A 21,327-nucleotide genomic window follows, 5' to 3' on the forward strand; every position below is an offset into this window, starting at 1 on the left:
GGAGTCTCCAGGCCAGGACCAGCAGACTGAAGGACAGCTTCATTCATCAGGCTGTCAGGAAGCTGAACTCCCTCCTGACCTTGCTCCCCCTCCCCTCTTTTGCCCCATGCACCACTGAACTCTGAACCTCAGACCCCCCCACTAACTCACTGGGACCTGCACCAGTCACTTTGTGCAGCATTGGTCTGCTCACTACCTCATTCAGCATTGAACTGACGTCATTCAACTACCTCTTCTGACAGTTTAAATAAATAACTGCTCTCTGAGCTTTTTGTCACTTTAATCAAAATAAGCTCTTTTGCACTACAATCATTATATCTGCACTGTTTGTTTACTTCACTGGTTTGCACTCTATCTGCCATGTGTCTTGTGCTGCTTTATTTATTTATTTATTTTACATGACCTTATTTGTATAGTTGTATTTTATTTTATATTTAATCTATATCTATCTGTATTTTATGTTCTAATGTTAGTGTTATATGTATGCACCAAGGGTCTGAGAGTAACGCAATTTCAATTCTCTGTATGTATGTGCTGTACATGTGGAAGAATTGACAATAAAGCAGACTTGACTTGACTTGATTTGAATAAACAGCCTATAAGGCTATTAAATGGCAGGGCCAAACTAGTTTTTGTTACAGCTTTTCTGCATTGCTAAAACACATTTCCTGAAACCATCACTCCTTTTCTCAAAACCTTAAACACAAATCCAAATACTCAAACTAAATTCACGAAACCTCTGACTCTTCCATCAAAATCAAACAACCACTGCAAAACCATTTCACTTGCACTCAAAATCAAACGGTGCTCTCAGATCACACACACATGAGTCAATAAAGAAAACACTACAGAGCATTCATTAGACACTACAGAGAAAAATGGAGAGCGCAGCATCCAGAACATTACAGACAAAAGTATATTGTATTGAGTAAACAATTTTGTGATTATTTAAAAAAGTATAGTAATTGCAACTGAGTTAGGTGAATATTTTGTATAGGCCTACTGTATGTTCTGCTAGAATAGTATTGTGCTGAATTTTGAATAGTACTGAATGTTTGTATATATTCAGCACTTGGATACTGCAAAAATACAGTCCAACTGCAAAGACTAAAAAGGCCCAATTAAACTCTAAACGAATTGCATGTTACAGTACACTCAAATCCTGTAAGTTGTGCAATTGTAAAATCAGGGTCAAGGAGAGATTCACTCTGTCTCAGCATCATGTCCGGCCTGAGGACTTTGTCCACATCACAAGTAATGTTGACTTTTTTGCTAGACAAAGAGAAAAAACCCTCTGGTCTGACAGATCCAGCCTTGATAACGCTCTCTAAACCTTACTCTTTCTCTCCTCCACTTCTAACATATACTCTTCCTCTTTTCCTTCTCAGATTGTTTCCATCTATTGTTCGTATCATCATTCAGTCACCTGTGCCACTTGTGCACTCTAAACTGGCTCATATTTTGTACAGTTGGTTTGATCACATCATTAGAAACAAGTGTGAACAATTGTGAATCGTTGTGTGTAAACGATTACAACTGTGCTTTAGTTGTGTTTAACTTTTGCAGCTTGTGTTTAGCATTTTGCAGCACAAATGCATCACAGTGTTTAAGTGAATGAGAATGTGTTTAGAGTTTTGCAAAAAGAGTGCATGAGATTTGCAAATAGAGCCTAACTGCCTGAACGTGTTTAAGGTTTAGCAAAAAGAGTGCTTTATTTGACAAATTGGTTTAAGCTAGTGAGAAGTTGGTGTAGAGATTGGGGTTTAGTGTTTTAGCAATTCAGAAAAACTGTAATACAATTAAGTTGGTATGAGCCACTTACAGTCATTTAAACAAAAGTGAAAATAACATGGCATTTTTGGGTTGTGGAAAAAACAGTTACCATGGTGAATACACAATACTAACATGAGCTCCTGAATAGAATGAATATCATACCTTCATGCAAATCCTTCCCAGCTAACACACGAAATACCAGTTACGTGATTTATTGGTACTTTACTTTTATTTCACATGTTGCATGCTCTTGGTTTCTTTTGTGCTTTAGTGAAATTATATACAGCATGCGCCACCGCATTTGTGTGTGCAACTGAAGCCCAACAACATCTCATCTGACTGCAGATACTGAATTGGGACAGTGTGTTTTTCTCTGGCACTCTTTACTTAAACTGTATCTGACAGAAGTGTCAACAGCGTTCACGCACGTCTTTCAAAATAAAAGTCTCACATCAGAAAAACATTTAGAATCACGTTTTTTGTTGTTGATGTTGTTTCTTTGACTGTACACTCCGCAACTCACTTTTGGGTTGCGACTTACCAGTTGAGAAACACTGATTTACACTAAAGATGTACTGTTACCTGTCCTGCACAAAAAGGGATATCACCAAGATGACTGCCAAGTGAACTGACTTGTCTTAAAGGGACTTGGATTTATGTATCATCATGACACTAAAGTCAATATGATAACTAAACAACCTCTGTGAATATCACTGACCTTTCGGGCAGATGTCAGTGCACGGGATGCACATCTTGATGTTACTTTCCTCCACCTCCATCTTGTTGCTCGGACAGGCTCTGACACAAGAGCTGTGATCCACCACAAAGTTATCTGAGTTCCAGACAGCACAATATTAGAATATTAATAAGACAGCTGTGCAAAGATATAGTCTGAGGTGAAGAAGGATAATATTTCAAATTAGAAATGGAATCAGGCCAAACCATCCATATTTGTATTTATTTATTTTTAATTTGCAAATGAAGAGTAGAGACCATTAGAAAGTGATTATTTGTTAAATGAGTAATCCCATTCCTTTAAGAAATCTAACTTACGTGGGCATTTCTTGACACAGAAAGCTCCATAGGTGTATTTGGCGTTGGGATTGTGTTCGAGCTGGAAGGTTGTTGGATTGTAGACGAATGGCTGAGGACATTGAGTCACACAGGCCCCGCTGTCATTAAAGTTGGTACAAGCCTGAGAATAAAAAACAGTCATGTAAGTATGTGGTTGATCGATAATACATGCCTATAATGAAGAGAAACCTCTGCAGAGCTTTCAGTGTATAACACATTCACTTTCAAATTATTTTAAAAGTGAGCAGGCATCTGTCATTACATTTATTACACTTTAAAACCATACAGGAAGAGTTGACATACGAAGCAGTCCGTGTCTTTGGGTCCGGTACAGCCTCCTGCACATTCACGGTGGCAGCAGTTACTGACGTATGGACCAAAACAGCGTCCATCACACTGCTCTGCACACACCGTCTTTGTCACTGCATGATTGCGAATATAGATGGAGAGAGAAAGAATCAAAAATAGTTTTCTCTACAAATTTTTTCTAAACCAAATTATCTTTTGTCTTCTTTCTAAAAATGGCAATTCCGATATCTAGAAGGAAGTTACAAATGACCGATAATAATATAAAAAATTAACATAATCTGAACAATATTTACTTCAAATTAATATATATATATATATATATACAAAACTAATATAAATAAAAATACATATTTTAAAACGTAATTGCTTGATTAAACAAACAAAATAAAGATTAATTTTAATTAAAATTTCACACAAAGAAAAATTAAAGTTAAATATAGTTGACTAATACTGTAAATTCCTTAAAATAAAAATTTATTATTATTATTATTAGTTATTTGCTGAAAATTCACTCTAAAATATTTTAAAGCATAAAATGTACAGTATCCATTGCAAAATAAATAAATAAATAAATACAATTCTTTGTAGACGTTGGAACTGACACAATCTGGCATGGCAGGCATGATTTTGGCTGATGCTGATAATCTCAAAGTAGTCAAATATCTGCAATTTACTCTGCTACTGATTTACTGGCCATGCACATCATATTCTTAGCATAGATCTAGAGATCTAGAAGATAATGTAATACTTGAGTTGACAGCTACAGTTAAATTAGCTAAGTGAGGTAGTGTGCAAAACCAAAACAGACACTGTCAAATAATAAGTTTGTCACTGTCTCATCAGTCAGTAATCTCCATGACTTGAAATACTTCATGCCGTCAACAGCAGTCTCAAATGTCTTATGGAGTTAAAGTGTATTGCTCTGACACCCAAAGCTCAAGAAGAGATTATGATAACTGTCTCTATCTGTCCTTCTTTCTTTCACTCTTTTATTTTGCTCTAATTACCACCCACACTATGAGCTGTATCACCAGCAGATTACAGATAGTAGAAATACTCTGATAACCCTCCTACCAGTTAATTATCACAGCTACCGGCCCAGAGGCTCAAACTGACAATACCAGACAGTAGACTTTTGCCTTTTATTAGAAAAGATGTCAGACATAAAAATGTATAACTTCAGAACCACACAGAGAAACAAAGAAATAGAAGGAAAAAATAATAAAGGTCTGTTTACTTCTGATGAAACTCTGATTACATACGAGACAAAAAGTATATACTGTGGATGCAGACAATCATATATGAAATTCTGTCTGGACACAACAGTCAAATAAGCAGACTCAATAACTAGCATTCAAAAGTGCTTCTTAATGCTCAAATATAAATGCTACTTTGATCTATCAATCCCAGAGGAATTTTAAGTGTGGTCAACTATTTGTTCAAGACAGTTTATCCAAAAAACAATTTACATTTGAGTCTGTTTGTCACAAAAAGCCATTGTTGGCTCCAGAGGACTGTGTATTTATAATGCATTCATACTTTTAATTATATTACCCCTAAGGGATTTTAAGAAGAGCATCTGAGATAAAGTAAATATCCAGGGCTACTTCACTTCTTAAAACTGCTATATTGTCACTTAATAGACAATAATAATGCTCTGGAATATTGTAGATGTAGATAGATAAATTAAAACTCACAGCTTTGGCACTGGTCTTCCTGGTGACCCCAGCAACGTCCATTACAAGATCTGTGACACCGTCTGCCTGCAGAAAGAATCCGGAATAATCAGCCATGACATTTTCTGCTCCATATAAAAACAATATAACTGAAGCTGTCCATTCAAATGTATCAACAAAGAAAATTTAGAAATAGTTCAGACACTAGATGTGAACTTGAATTCTTATTTGACCCAAAAGTTGCAAAGACTAAAGTCTCAAACCCAAAGAGATATTCTTCATAAAAGTTCAGACTCGCCCACGCCTACCTAAAACGCCTCGTTTAAACACACCCCCACGTCTACGTCCCGATGTGGGAAGATTTGCATAACACTGCCCAAATGTTCACGCAAAGAAAGAAGGTGAAACTTTGATTCTCGCTGTAGTATTGTTGCCGCAGCCGCCATGCCGTGGAGACGCTGTGTGATTCGTTGTGAAAGCAAAACTACTTTGTTTGGCCTTCCAAAAGAGGACACAACTAGAAATCAGTGGTTAAGTTGTATTTACAACTGTTCCAGAACAGTTCAAACCAAATATTCAGATGTGTGCAACGCATTTTACGGAGGACGAGGACTGCTTGGGAGAGTAGCCTACAATGTCGGTGTTCCGGTGAATTCAGTTCCCCTGTTTCCCCTTCGGCGAGCATGCTGACCACAGTCTATGATGCTGACAAATAATGCTGACTCACAGCCTGTAAGTATGTTTTCATATTTAAAGGATTTGCCACTGATAATTCAAATGCGAGTTTTGAGCAATGTAGAGTAACGCTTGTTGTTTGCCATTTCTCCGATCACAAATGCAGACATGGTTTTATGTTTACACGGCGCGATGCAACGCAACGCGTAAAAAGACAGTATAAGTCATTATAATCAGTAATTATGTCCCCAATGGATGCAACAAATGCCTCGTTTATAATGGGTTTTATTGGTTTTGTCTCATCGCGCCGTCTCGTCTTGGCATCACAATATGGTAAGGGACGTACCATTTCCGTCACACGCTTGAGGAATTCGGCCAATCACAACACACTGGATAGCTGGCCAATCAGAGCACACCTTGCTTTTCAGAGCAATGAGCTTTGTAAAAATCTACGCTTTTCAGAAAGGCGGGGCATAGAAGAGAAACAATAATGTACAGTATGTGGAAAATAATGTGTTTTTTGAACCTTAAACCGCATAAACACATTTCATTACACCAAATACACAAAATAATGTTCTTTTTTAGCAAGGCAATATGACCCCTTTAATATTGACTGTTATTGTTACAGTTCTACATGCAAAAAAAATAGAAAAACACAATAGCCACTTGCCCGATCTTCTTGGTGTTTATAACAGTATAATTAACATTTGTCAAAGCTGCTCAATGAAGTACTCACATGAGTTGCCACTGTTGTTGGAAGGAACCACCAGAAGTTCAGACCGCGGGTTCTTGATTATGTCATTCCAGTGGATGGTGTCAGCATGGCACAAGAACTTGTTCTGATCCACATACACGCCTCCATTCAGGATTTCTGGTACAAAAAAAATAGAAAATTAGCTTTTTATAATAAGGATATTAGCTGAAGGATCGACATGAAAATACAGTGGCTACATTTTTATTTATTTATTTTTGTGAATTATTATGCATGAAAGGTGTGCTTGTGATATATCTCCCCTCAAAATGAATGGCACTTGTTTTGATATAAATTTGTATACATTTATACATTTTTAAAATGTCATTTAAGTGTTCACTCCATGTTTTGGTCTGACAGTAGCAGTAAGACTAGCCGGGAAAATATTAGGTACATAATAGAAAAGTGTTTATATTTGTTGGCTAAAACTAATGCTACTGAAAATCCTTTTTTTTTTTTTCTTTTTTTTTTTTACTAAAAGCTGAAATAAAATACAATATAAACATCAAGATGGAAAAAATAAAACTACAACAATGCCTGAAATAAAAAAGTTGTTAACTAATTTATTGTTGTTAACTGAACTGTTAGCTGAAATACATTTGTAAGTTTATTATTAAATTACTAATATACTTTAAAGTAATACAATTACTTAAAATAAATAAATATTAATAAATTAAGTAAATATTTAATCTAAAATAATACATCAAATAAATAGATTGAAGCTAAATATAAATATTTACAAAAAAACTAATAGAAATGACAAAAGCACTTTGCTAAATTAAAATTAAAACAAAAAATATGAAGATAAAGCTAACTCAAAATATTAATACAATAATAGTATATACAGTAAATAATCTGAAAACAATGATATAAGCAACCATATTTTCATCATACTGAAAAAAAAGTACATTACAAAATGACTAAAACTTAAACTAAAAATAAAATTAAAACTAAAAATTAAAAAATTTAAACTAACTCAAACATCAATAAATACTATAACAGTATAAAAAAATAATACTAAATAAAACTGGCATAAATGCAACCATATTTTTATCATACTGTACTCCACTCCATTCATAAGCTGGCAAAGCTATTACAGTGGAAGTCATCCACACTGATACTGTCTGTGCATATCGTTCACTGATTTCAGCTTTTCTCTACAACCGGCATGCATTTATAATCTCAAAAGTTTCTGTTATCATGGAGAGAATCTCTCATGTTTCCATGCACCATTTAGATGGGTATAAAGTGTCACACTGGTTGTGATAAGCATATGCGAGTTTGACGAGCAGAGATAAGTGGCCAGACACTTCAATTTATCAGTCTCATTCTCAGTGTGTAACTAATTGCAATAATTAAGAATAAAAATATATTTTTGTTTTCTATCTGTAAATGACCATAAATGTCTTCCGCCTTTATCAAGATCAGCCTGTGGTCCAAATCTGTCTCTCTGGTGCCAGGCTCCCTTCTAAGAGTGTGAAAAGGTGTATCAGACACCTTGCATGGTTGGCTGATCGTATTGTACTGTGCTTTCCAAACACAATGAATGAGTCTGGAAGGAAATCAGACATGGTACTCATCCAAATACACACACTAGCAGTTTGCTATGATATTACAGTCTCTTTTTGGCTTGGGCTACTTTTTTATTCTAAGTGTATTGATTTAATTTTTTTTTTTTGCAGATTTTATGGTCTGGGGGTAAAAAAACAACAACAACAATGCTCACAAATACTTATTAATATTTTAGGTTTAGCTACCTTCAAATTCAGTGCAGAGACCTTGTCTGTGTTAAACATCCATTAGCAAAATGTTCGTCCAATCATTGCATTTGGTACCTCAGTGTAGGCAATATCAAGAGTCTGGGACGTGGCTATTGTAGCAGATTGAACCAAACGGTGTTAACCAGTATGGAAATAGAAATTCAGATTCTGTTACAGAAGTGTAAACCAAAATTCAAAAACTTTCCAAAATACTCAGAGACAGACATCGGGGTAAAACAAGGCTAAACACTGACAGTGTTTTTACAAGATAGAGGAATCTGATGGAACGTTTGGGTTTCAATTGTTATGACAAACTTGTAAAGTTTCTTCTCGACAGGTAAGCTAAATTTCAAGTTAAAAATATTCCTAATATGTTGGACCTTTTATTGAAACCAGTCTGCTTTTACATGTTGATACATGCCTTCACTTTTATAGACCTGTTAGAGCTGCGTTTGTGATGTTTTTGTTGGGGAAGGTGTGATGCACATATGGGCCATTAGCAAAGGTTGTTTGAAAACATGCTTTATTTTTGTAATTCCGCTAGATGACACTAGTAGTGCAGAAACTGCCCAGACTGTCAAAATGACATCAATAAAATCCACCTGTGTTCGTTGTCCATTACATATGCCTGCCCATATCATAACCCCACCGCCACCATGGGCCACTCGATCCACAACGTTGACATCAGCAAACCGCTCACCCACACAACGCCATACACGCTGTCTGCCATCTGCCCTGTACAGGGAAAACCGGGATTCATCCGTGAAGAGAACACCTCTCCAAAGTGCCAGACGCCATCGAATGTGGGCATTTGCCCACTCAAGTCGGTTACGACGACGAACTGCAGTCAGTTTGAGACCCCGATGAGGACAACGAGCATGCAGATGAGCTTCCCTGAGATGTTTCTGACCGTTTGTGCAGAAATTATTTGGTTATGCAAACCGATTGTTGCAGCAGCTGTCCGGGTGGCTGGTCTCAGACGATCTTGGAGGTGGAGATGCTGGATGTGGAGGTCCTAGGCTGGTATGGTTACACGTGGTTGTGAGGCCGGTTGGATGTACTGCCAAATTCTCTGAAACGCCTTTGGAGATGGCTTACGGTAGAGAAATGAACATTCAATTCACGGGCAACAGCTCTGATGGACATTCCTGCAGTCAGCATGCCAATTGCACGCTCCCTCAAAACTTGCGACATCTGTGGCATTGTGCTGTGTGATTAAACTGTACATTTTAGAGAGGCCTTTTATTGTGGCCAGCCTAAGGCACACCTGTGCAATAATCATGCTGTCTAATCAGCATCTTGATATGCCACACCTGTGAGGTGGATGGATTATCTCGGCAAAGGAGAAGTGCTCACTAACACAGATTTAGACAGATTTGTGAACAATATTTGAGAGAAATAGGCCTTTTGTGTACATAGAAAAAGTCTTAGATCTTTGAGTTCAGCTCATGAAAAATGGGGGCAAAAACAAAAGTGTTGCGTTTATAATTTTGTTCAGTATATTACATAGAAATATAAATAATAAATCTAGTTGCCCTTCTTTGGCTAAAAGAGTGAGAATTTGTCCTTACATAAAACTCTAAATAAATCCCAGTGTTTTCCATTAGTTTCTTTGACAGCAGTAGAGAGATTGTTTTGCATGACAAATGTGAGCATATCTGAAAGCGCATACTGTGTGGAGGAGGGCCTCCTCATGGATATCCGTAATTGTGTTGAAGCTTTCTGATTAAACTTCAGTCATCTTAAATGTTATTGCTTCACAGTGAATCAGTGTGACAAATGTGATGCATCGTCCCGATAACTGAAATAATATGCAAGAGAAAAATAAATAACAGCTGTTAAAACTTTCTAAAAGATTGCTTTGCTTTGTGTTTCCTGTCTTTTTGACTGGCAGCTCAGTATCTCCCAGAGATTTTGCTGGCATGAAAACTTGGAGCAAATGGTCAAATAAATCATAGGCCATAAATCAAAAGATACGACAACATGTGGAGCTCAATGGAAAATTAATCTACTGTAACTCCAAGTTTTGCAAATTGTGGTAATTCGATAAAATGAGCAGCATGTTGGAATAGCACAAAAGTTTTGATTTTCAAAACTTGATTTTTTTTCCTTCTTCACCAAACAGATGATAAAAGGCACTTACTTATAGCATTTACTGTTGAAAGAAGTAGTTCTGCAGTACCATGGTACAGTGATTGTATCGTATAATAATACTATAATACTTTGAAATACACTCCCGTTCAAAAGTTTGGGGTCTGTGTGATTTTTTAAATATTTTTCAAAAAAGTATCTTACACATGCTGCATCAATGAACCAAAAATAGAAATATTATGAAATATTACCTCAATTTAAAATACAATTTTATATTTTACTATATATTTTAAAATGTTATTTATTCCAGTGATGTAAAGCTGATTTTTGTTTTAGCAGCCATTACTCCAGTCTTCATCATGTGATTCTTTTAAAAATCATTCTAAAATGCTGATTTGGGGCCTCAACAAACTTCCACAGGGGCCTCAAGATGACTAAAAAAATAATAATGATTAAATTATTAAAGGGGTGGTTCATTGCGATTTCACTTTTTTAACGTTAGTTAGTGTGTAATGTTGCTGTTTGAGCATAAACAATATCTGCAAGGTTACAAAGCTGAAAGTACAATGCAAACGGAGATATCGTCTTTTAAAATTCTGTCAGTTTAATGCCTACAAAAACGTTTTTAGCAGCCATTACTCCAGTCTTCATCATGTGATTCTTTTAAAAATCATTCTAAAATGCTGATTTGGGGCCTCAACAAACTTCCACAGGGCCTCAAGATGACTAAAAAAATAATAATGATTAAATTATTAAAGGGGTGGTTCATTGCGATTTCACTTTTTTAACGTTAGTTAGTGTGTAATGTTGCTGTTTGAGCATAAACAATATCTGCAAGGTTACAAAGCTGAAAGTACAATGCAAACGGAGATATCGTCTTTTAAAATTCTGTCAGTTTAATGCCTACAAAAACGGCTGGTAGGGACTACAACGAGTTACTTCCCGGGTTCGTGACATCACAAACCCAGATAAACCCCGCCCTCGGGAAAAGGCAGCAAAGGGGGCGAAGCCATGCTGCGCTGCTTTAGAGAAGAGGAAGAGAAAACTAGAGGTGTACGTAAAAATCTGTTCATATATGAATTGTGATTCTGTCTTCTAACAATTCTAATGGATTCACAAGTTTAAAAATCAATGTTCAAAAGCAGCGGTTCTCAATCCTGTTCCTCGAGTCCCCCTGCTCTGCATCTCTCTCTCTCTCTCTCTCTCATTCAGCTCAGCTCCGACAATGAACTGTTCCAATTATACTCTTATTTTCACATAGCTATAAGAAACATTAAACATGGTCAAGCATCAAGCATGCGGTTGCTGTACTGTATTAAAGCTTTAATCAGGATAAAACCGTATATTAAAAGCTAACATAAGCAGTATCATTTACAACAGGGTATCTAAAAGTATGAGACAACAACAAACAAAAAACGTAGGCCAACCATTAAAAGCCGTGCTTGCACAGGTTCTGCATGATCCTCTTCCAATAAAATCCTCTGCTTCAAAATGATAAGCAATATTAATGATGCCGTTGTTTACAATACAACCAGAGCACATGCCGCTGAGGTGAGAGGCGGGGCGATTAGACGTGCACTAGAGGCGGATTAGCCAATCACAACACACTGCGCTAGCTAACCAATCAGAGCCCATCGCCTATTTCTGAGGGCGGGGCTTCATAAAAACAGGAAAAGATCAGCCCGTTTCTTAGAGACGGGACAGAGCGGTGTGTAATAAAGGTAAATTATGTGAAAAATAATGTGTTTTTTTTTTAACTAAGCATTAACACATGTTAGACTGCACCCCATAAACACAATGAAGCCTAGAAAAAACCCAGTGAACCACCCCTTTAATATTATAATTGTTATTAATATTTTAAAATAATCTAACTCTAACCTAAATTAAAATTCAAAAGAAATTTACAAAATAAAAACAAATTTAAATCATTCCATATAATGGTATACAAATAAATAATTAAATATTAAATAATTTCATTTATTAACAATTTTCACAAAAATGATATTTATTTTTCCCTTCTCAATAACTGCTGTTTTTTATCTGAAGGACATCCAGTTCTTAAAACTTCTGAAATCACAAAATTAGTTGTGGATAATTAATTTAATATATCAATACCTCCAGTTTCTATTAATTAAAAAAATTTGAAAACAAGCAGCTTTTTCACAATTACAGAAGAAATACCAGAAATAGCTTATATCAGAGAGCCTTTGAATATTGTTTTGGACAACGGAGGTCCTTTGAGTCAAAAACACTGAGAACCACTACTTTTGAGGGCTTGACTGACTTGCCGAAATCAAGTCACTTTGCAACTCCTTATTACATTTCCCATAGAGCCTGAAATGGTTGCTGAAGAAAACACGGCCCTATTAAAATGAGAGATGTGCAGAGTTACACTATTTATATAAAATAAATGCTAATGAAATTTCCAGTTCCATCTTGCCGTCGCTTAGTGCCACTTCAACTAATATCCTCTTCATACTAGCATCATGATCCACGGCCCTCTGTCACTCCCTCCCTCCGCCATTCAGCCCCCCATCTACATTCACGATGCGTCTCATTATTCAGCCACACAGGGAGGGGAGTTTGGCTGGTAGAGATTGCAGAGCGTCCCAGAAATCACAGCCAGCAGCAGGGTCTCAGATGGGAAGACTGCAAGGTTGGTGAAGCCATGATACGGCTGAAACCTCACAGACCATTCAGCAAGACCAAGCTTGCAGGTGCACCTTACATTTCTCACCTATTTTTTTCATGGTTGGTGAAAGGTGGATTTGACCTCACGAACAGGTACCTTTGAAATCGGGTCCCTTCACAAAGAGAAGACAAAGATCAGCTGGGATATTGACATTCCAGCTCTCCAGTGAACTCCATTGTGCCGATAATGAATACAGGACAAGGGGTGGCTTGCTTTATCCAATACACTGCATACAGTTTGATACAATGAATGCCATCTCGATTATGGAGACACTGAAGAGCTCAAAGCAAACTGACTTACACTTACAATGCAGGCATTTAGTCTCAAAGTAACCAATAAGACATTTTTTCTCAATGTCAAACCACTAACACACAACCCCCCTTTGGTAAAACAAACTGGCAACCTCTTGGAATATGCAATTAGTTGTTGTCACAGTAGATTATGGTACATTAGGAAGAACTGCAGTATGCAGATATTTTCCTTTGTTAATTACTGCATAATCACACTAGGTTGTAGCATTATTGCACATAATCTTAGTTCATAGAAAGGGTTACATTTAGATCAGTCATAATTCTCACCACAACACTTCCTAATAATAATAATAATAATAATAATAATAATAATAATATGTTTTTGCCTCAACTGCATTCAGCTGCATTAGAGGTCATTATTACAATGAAGTTCTGTCAAGCTGAGGTAACAACACTGTTGTACTATATCAAAAAAAAATTTGATGTAACAAAAAATACATTATTTTTTTATTCTGTAAGGACACATTAAACTGTGATGGTAAAAGTGATGGTATAAATACATTTATAATGTTACAAAATATTTATATTTCAAATATTCTTTAGAGAATATGAGGCTTACATGCACCAGTTGTTCAAAAGTTTAGGGCCAATAGAATTTTTTTATTCAGATTTTTTTTCATTATTAAAAGATTAAATAATTATATTAAGCAAGGATGCAGTAAACTGATCAGAAATGACAGTAAAGACATTTATAATGTAAATAAAAATGCATCATGAAAATAATATAATAAGCAGCACACGTTTTACACGTGCATTTATGAATTAATGGACTATTTATGATTTCTGAAGGATCATGTGACACTGAAGATACTGAAAATCAAACTTTTGAATAGTAGTGTAAAGTGTCAAATAAACTGAAACTGAAATTTTATTAAAATGTATGTCTGTCCAAAAGTTACAGTACATGTACAGATTATACACAGACTGAACGTGTCTGTCTATTTTACTTCTTACTAGTGTCTCAAATACATATCTTGCAAATATTTGAATCCAGTAACTCATTGTCATCCTGGCATTTCACAAATACAACTCATAGTTTCCTGAAAGACTGGCGCATCGCTATTCCTTGAAGCCTTTCAGATTGGAAATGCCAATCTAACTCTAGCCATTTCTGTGCAGTACGCATTAGAAAATCTGTTAACGGGCAAAGGGTGGCCATTTAAGTCTTGCTCATTATTAATTATATGCAAGTGGGGGGGGGGTTATTTACAACCATTTATTTCAGAACAGAACAAAGGTGACCTTAACAAATCTCAAGCACCCAAACGACCCAAAAGAATGACAATCTATTACAATTACTTTTTCCCTTGACAAACACAAATTGCTGATGTCAAAACTGCCTAATATTAACAGACCTCAGACTATTTCATGAAGTTTCTTGCAATTATGTTTGACATTAAATGCTCTGACTGCACTCCGAAACAGTTGCATTGGGCATAAAAGGAACAAGGAGGGCCGCCGAGAGAAGGAACACCCAGAACGCAATTTGCCACCAGAATTGAGTCAGGAGATCGTCTCAGGTTACGTATGTAACCCTAGTTCCTCGAGAGAACGAGACGCTGCGTCGAAAATGCTAGGGGAACGCCTTCTGCGACCCACGCTCTGAATCACATGTGAAATCAGTCCAATAGCTGAACGGGACGTCAAGGCAGATGACGTCATGACCAGGAAGCTATAAAAGCACATGCAGCGGAGCCAGCGTCAGCTTCTAGGAATGAAGCAAGCGCCGGCAGGGACGCCGGAAGTATGGCACCAAGACACAGCGTCTCGTTCCCTCGAGGAACTAGGGTTACATACGTAACCTGAGACGTTCCTCTTCAGGAACTCGAGCTGCGTCGAAAACGCTAGGGGAACGAGAATGCCCACGTCGCCAGACTTCCAAATCTCTGCCTAGTGTGGAAGACTGCACAGCTAGAGCGAGAGAACAGAAGAGCCCGGAGTGGCTAAAGTAGGCGGGGTTCGCCATCCAGAAGGCCAACTTCTGGAGGAGTGAATCTTGACCCCCAAAGGAGTGGGGAGATCAGAGGACTCGAGGCTATGGAATAGCATCCTGATCCACCACTTAGCATTAGCTTCTCTGGCCGGAGGCCTCGGCCTCAGCGCACCGCAGAGGAAACGTGTAAGAAGAGGGTGTCTTCCCACTGAATGGCCACCGAGAGGGGCGTGGTAGACTGCAATGGCCGCCACGAAGCCCTCTAGGGTGGAGTGGGTCAACCCTGCGGATAAACAGGCCTGCAGGCACTCCAGCACTGTACCAAATGGGCAGTTAGCTGGGTCGGGCTGGCGGTCTCAGCAGAAATACAGTTTCCTCATAGAGGGAGCTCTGGATGGAGGATAGTCTAACCAACCTCGGTTGAGAGACCGGAAGTTTTGAGTTGTGCCTCCTCAGAGGCCACACCCACAGCTCCCACAGCTCCGGGTGGGGGCGTTCCCTCCGCCTGTGAGAGGAGATCTCTCCTGACGGGAATCTCCCATAGAGCGCCGTCGAGGAGAGAAATCAAGCCTGAGACCCAACTCAGCCCGGCCAGAACGGGGATACTAACAACAGACGGGCCCCGTCCCGGCGCACTCTCTCCAGAACTCCCGGGAGCAGAAAATCGGAGGAAAGGCATACAGATGAAGCCTCGGCCATGTCTTTACCATGGCATCCAGCCCCAGTGGAGCTGGATGAGTCAGAGAGAACCAGAGGGGACAGTGTGATATCATATGAGTCGCAACAGGTCCACCTGAGCCTGGCCAAACACTCTCCATATCTGCTTCACCACCTCGGGGTGAAGCATTCATTCCCCGGGCCTCAGCCCCTGCCTCGACAGGATGTCTGCTCCCATACTGAGATGCCCAGGAATGTGAACTGCTCTCAGCGAGAGGAGTTTGCCCTGGGACCACACAAGTATCTGGTGCGCCGGCTTGTACAAGGGGCGCAAACGCAGAACTCCCTGGTGGTTGTATGGAGGGACCACCTCGATGGCCTCCTTCCTTAAGAGAGTAACTACTTCTTGTTCTAATACCAGAGCCTGCTCGGGACCCACTAGCGTGGGGGTGACCCCGTTGAATCGAGGTGGACGAGAACCGAACTGGATTCCGTAGCCTCTTTCTACAGTACGCAGGACCCATTGAGATACATTTGGCAGTAGCTTCCATGCTGTTAAATAATCTACTAAGGGAATCAGTCTCTCGAGACTGGTGTGCCCAGAATGGCTAGTTCGGTGCCTTGAAGCGTCTGCACGCCGACAGGGGACGACCGAACTAGTTGCTCTGGGGACCTCCGCAGAGGCCGCGAGCCTCTCAGTGCCGCTACGTTGCCGGGCGGTAACTGAGAGAAGCGCTCGCCGGAGACCGCTGCGCCCTGGAACATGGCAGGGTTGGCAGACCGACCTCCTGAGGGCACTGAGGAGAGACGGGCACCGTGTAATGCGGTGTGAACCTTTCTTCCCCAGAGGGGCCTGCCCTCCGAGGTCCTGAGCCACAGCATCAGGACTCTCATAGCTGAAGTCTCCTATTGAAAATGACGGCCCTCAGACCCACGTCGTCTGCTAGGAAGACTAAACCACAGCCTGCTCGGGGCAGGACCCAATGAAGCACACTTGGCAGGGGCTCCCACACCACCAGGTGACCTCCTAAGGGAACCAGTCTCATGAGACTGGCTTGTGGTGCGCCTAGAGCAGCTAGCTCAGCAGACTAGCAGGGGACGGCCGTACTAGCTGCTCTAGATACCTCCATAGAGGTAGCGAGCCTCTTAGTACCGCTACATTTCTGGGCGGTAACTGAGAGAAGCGCTCGCCGGAGACCGCTGCGCCCTGGAACATGGCAGGGTTGGCAGACCGACCTCCTGAGGGCACTGAGGAGAGACGGGCACCGTGTAATGTGGTGTACACCGCTCTTTCCCAGAGGGAGCTGGCCCTCAAAAAGTCCTAGGCCTTAGGTGTCAGGACATTTACGACGAAGACTATCCAGCGAGAATGACGGTCCGCCTTCTGCTAGAAGCCTTCGGCCTGGGAGCGTCACTCTGACTCTAGACTCTGCGGAGTACGAGAAGTGAGGCCCCCCAGAATGAGGGGCTGGAACATGGTGGGTTGGGACTGCTCCGCCCAGCAGCCCCTGCTAACAGCCTCAACCTCCTCAAAGGAAGAGAGGTTAACCTGTGCTCTCACTCGAGAAATTTATATCCCAAGAGCGCCTGTATATCTAACTTCTCATAGTCAGACAAATACTTAATTTTATTCCTCAGAATTAAATGCAATCAAACAACCAGACGAGTAAATACGGTCTAGTGTAGCAAGATTCACATTTAAAACCGAAATGATGTAATATATGCGCTGCGCGTGAGTCAGTCACATGAACAACATCAATCTCCTTGACAAACAAACGAGCTCTAGATCTAACGAACACGGGCGGAGATAGGAAGAGCCGTCTCCAACCCGTCTGCTAGATCATGAGCGATCTCCGCGTTCTCAGTTGCCGCCATGCCTCAGCAGCAGCGGGCCCACAATTGCAAGATCACAGGCACAGACACACTCCTCAGAGCATGCCCGGCGAGAGCGGAGCGTTTAACAGCGGAAAAAACACAATCCGCCCCCCGAGAGCCGACTGCGCGAGCTCCGCTCCCTATTAATCCTGCTCATTATAATATCAGGCATAATATGCTTGTGTAACTGATGTTTGTGCAACTGGCGAGCTCTTTGACGCCCTCCATATCAATCTCCTCGGAGAAAGACAGGCAGAGCGTCGCGCCCTCTCCCCGGTGGGAAGGACCGCAGCACGGGCTTCCGAAACCCCGAGAGCGGGCGCCGGATCTGGTGATTAGGAAGCAGATCCATACGCGAAACCCACGAGCACAGCCGCCACTCCGCCTCGGCGAAAGCGGGGCCGGCACCGTGAGGAACGCTAGTGAAGGCTCCCACCTCAAAGAGAGCCCTCTGAGAGCGAAGCAAGGCAGTAACAACTGTGCTTCGCTCTCAAGCAAACCACGCACAGCCTGTGTGTATCCCCACTCGTGATATAATGTGGGCAGGGAGGAAGACACAACCTATAACGTGGCTTGCACTCGCCCTTTGCATGCTTTGTCTTAGCGTGAGCCTTAGACATAGCTGCTTATTAGACTTTTTCTCACAATAGACAGACAACAATAAATATGACTGACACACAGAGCGCTTCGCTGAATGACAGAAAGCTGATGCTGGCTCCGCCGCACGTGCTTTTATAGCTTCCTGGTCATGACGTCATCCGCCGTGACATCCCGTTCAGCTATTGGACTGATTTCACATGTGATTCAGAGCGTCGGTCGCAGAAGGTGTTCCCCTAGCGTTTTCGACGCAGCTCGAGTTCCTGAAGAGGAACTCTTTATCCCCACCGCAGGAAGTCCTCAGAGAGCTGTTTTAATCACATTCAGCTGCAATGAATGGGCTTTGTTTTTTGAGAGATTCAGAGGCAAACCAATTATTACCCACAAAGCGCTCTTGCTGTCCCCACTTTGTTCTTGACTGATGGTTGGAAAAACAGAATTTGCTGACATAATTTAATATTCAAGAAGTAATGTTATTACAATAGCTTTGGAAATAAAATCTAAATACTTATAACTATCATTATTTAGGGTGAGAGGTGACAGCTTTAGAAAGTTAACCTACGATCAAGCCTTATTTTAGCTAGGCACAGTATAGATACGGCAAAACAGCAGCTAAAGACCAAAAAAGAGGCTGTTTATTGTATAATTTCAGATTTTTCTTTTTCCTTCTGTTTTCTGCTCCTTCAGAAATATTTCAATTGAATGGTTTTACATCACCAAGTGAATGTAGCATCTCTTAATGGCCAGTGAAAAATAATTATCTTCATTGGAATAGACCGATAATTTAAGATTTAATTTCTTAAACGGACAGTTCACTCAAAAATAAAAATTATCAACTATCAAAATTAAGAAAATTTTCCAAATACATTTTACAGATCTTGTCTAATGAGTCATGTACCAAAAAATAATGAATGAATGAATCATTTTTACTGATTTTTTTAATTTTTATGACATTTTTATTTTAAATGAAAATGCCATAACTAGAGTGAAACAGGCTCTCTGGTGACATATGCAGAACCTCTTCAATCAGTTAGGCCTCATTGCTTCAAGTTTTCATTCAACTCCCTTCATCTGCCTCCAAAACTGATGCTGTCAGTATACGTAAGAAAAGGTCTGTCACTACTTCTGTTTCATTGCAACTTTCACTGAAATATTTCCCAAATAAGGTTCCATGAATATGGTGCTCACAACCCACAGCATACAGCATACAGTCAGCATACAGTCAATGACACTGCATAAGTGACCTTGAAGACAAAAGAACAACTCAAAAAACATCTGAACAGCTGCTCTTCAGTACAAAACATGTTCACAAAATCACTGAAACTCATCCGCAAGATTGTTGTCTACAGAGTCTGCAAAGATGCTGAACAATACATGGGCCCAGCTGGATGAAAAATGTCCACACAATGAAGGCCCAGCCTTGGGTTCATGGACAGAAGCTCAGAAGCAAGACAATGTTTACTAACTTAGCAGCCAAGGCTGTGTGAGGAGAGCAGAGGACTGGACATGCTAGCCCAAGAGGCTCTGCGGGGGTGGGTGGCAAGCATGCTTCACATCAAGGCTATTGCATTAATAAACCACCGGGGATGTGCACAAGCATACATATGAGGGCACAAAGTGTTAGGTTGCATGGAGATTTGTGTAACATAATGAATAAATTCGACAAGGTGGAATTGTGGAGTCAAACCAAACTCAACCACCAAACCTTCAGAAAACAACAAAGTTTGTATTTCAATTTAATTATTTTACATCACCAAGTAAATATTGCATCTTTCAATGGCCAATGAAAGACACTCTGATTAAATACTAAACAAAATAGTTGTTTTCATTGGAATAGACCCCTAATTTAAGATTATGTGTCTTAAAGGGACAGTTCACTCAAAAATGGAAATTATTAACCTTCTTTTTTTCCATACAATAAATAAATTTGTAGGGGTGAGGGGGTGTGGAAGGCAAGAAGACAAAATTATAATAAAATAAATAAATAATAAAAGTTTGGATCAAAATGAAATTGATCATATTTAATTATAAAATTATTTATAATTTTAAATTTAAAATATTTATTATTAAAAAAAATAAAAAATTATATATTTAGCAAATGGCTGCAATATAACAAAGAGTGAAAAATTTAAGGGGGTCTGAATACTTTCCGTACCCACTGTATATACATATGAGTGATGCTTTTTAATTTGTATGCATACTGCATTAGGCATTAGGCACATTTTCATGTGGCGATAATTGCTGAAGCTTTTATCACAGTATATGATATTGTTATGATATTGGGAAAAGTTTTTTTAATATAACAAAATGAACTGGACATTTAAATACAATAAAGGAATACACGACAATTATGAAGCAAACAACTGTTTCAAACAGATTAAAGTGCAAAAAATTGTAAAGAACAAGATCTCATTAGTTAACCTTAGTTAATGCATTAACATTAACAATAAACAATAGCTACATTTGTTACAAAAGTTATTATTCTTACAGCTGTTAGCTTGGGTCCATTTAAAAGTACAGTTACAACTTTTGATTTTAATAACACATTATTAAATGTTGAAATTAACTTAAATGCTTCAGAAGAACTTTTCATTGGCAGTTTATATTAACTAATGAATTGACCTGAAGGAGGGAACGGAGACATCTCATCGGTGACCGACAAATTGGGATCTCGCTTAGAGAGACCAATCCACTTTGAGTGTAAACTAAACGAGCCAATGCACATTGGCATGCGATGATTGCATCCAGCTGCCTCTGATCACAGCGAGAGCATAAAAAGGCAGCCGGTGCAACGCATACCAGGTTTTCGCTGAGGAGCCGAGCCGGTGACCCGGCCGCTCAGCGGTGGTACAGCAGCCGTGGCGATGGGACGTGACGTCTCCATTCCCTCCTTCAGGGAGCGAGGGTTACATACGTAACCAAGACGTTCCCTTTCAGTCGGTCACTCCGAGTCACGTCGGTGACCGACGAATTGGGATCCCTACCAAAGAGCCATGGATGCTGTCCCCTTCCAGTGTCCTGTGCGAGCCGCCTGCACCCCTTTGTAGTGTAGGCCGGGGCTCGCAACAAAAGACCAGTCACTGTTGTCATAGCACAACCCATTCAGTGAGATTGGATAACACTGGGGAAACGTACCCGTTCCACTTGGGCCTA

The 21,327-nt window shown here is 39.8% G+C and overlaps 1 protein-coding gene across 1 annotated transcript in view; it reads right to left on the reverse strand.

Moving 5' to 3' along the window:
* LOC107557316 (receptor tyrosine-protein kinase erbB-4-like) overlaps positions 1-21,327 on the reverse strand; it is a 141,575-nt gene that overhangs the window by 51,607 nt on the left and 68,641 nt on the right. Inside the window, exons 4-8 of the mRNA XM_016240702.1 lie at positions 6,244-6,378; positions 4,854-4,919; positions 3,151-3,269; positions 2,827-2,968; positions 2,492-2,605 (exon numbers count right to left, since the gene is read on the reverse strand). Of these exons, the coding sequence (XP_016096188.1) occupies positions 2,492-2,605; positions 2,827-2,968; positions 3,151-3,269; positions 4,854-4,919; positions 6,244-6,378 (576 nt within the window). The remainder of the gene's footprint in view (positions 1-2,491; positions 2,606-2,826; positions 2,969-3,150; positions 3,270-4,853; positions 4,920-6,243; positions 6,379-21,327) is intronic.

The sequence above is a fragment of the Sinocyclocheilus grahami genome, unplaced genomic scaffold (genome assembly GCF_001515645.1).
Source record: "Sinocyclocheilus grahami isolate Dianchi unplaced genomic scaffold, SAMN03320097.WGS_v1.1 scaffold598.1, whole genome shotgun sequence".
NCBI classification, from domain to species: Eukaryota; Metazoa; Chordata; class Actinopteri; order Cypriniformes; family Cyprinidae; genus Sinocyclocheilus; species Sinocyclocheilus grahami.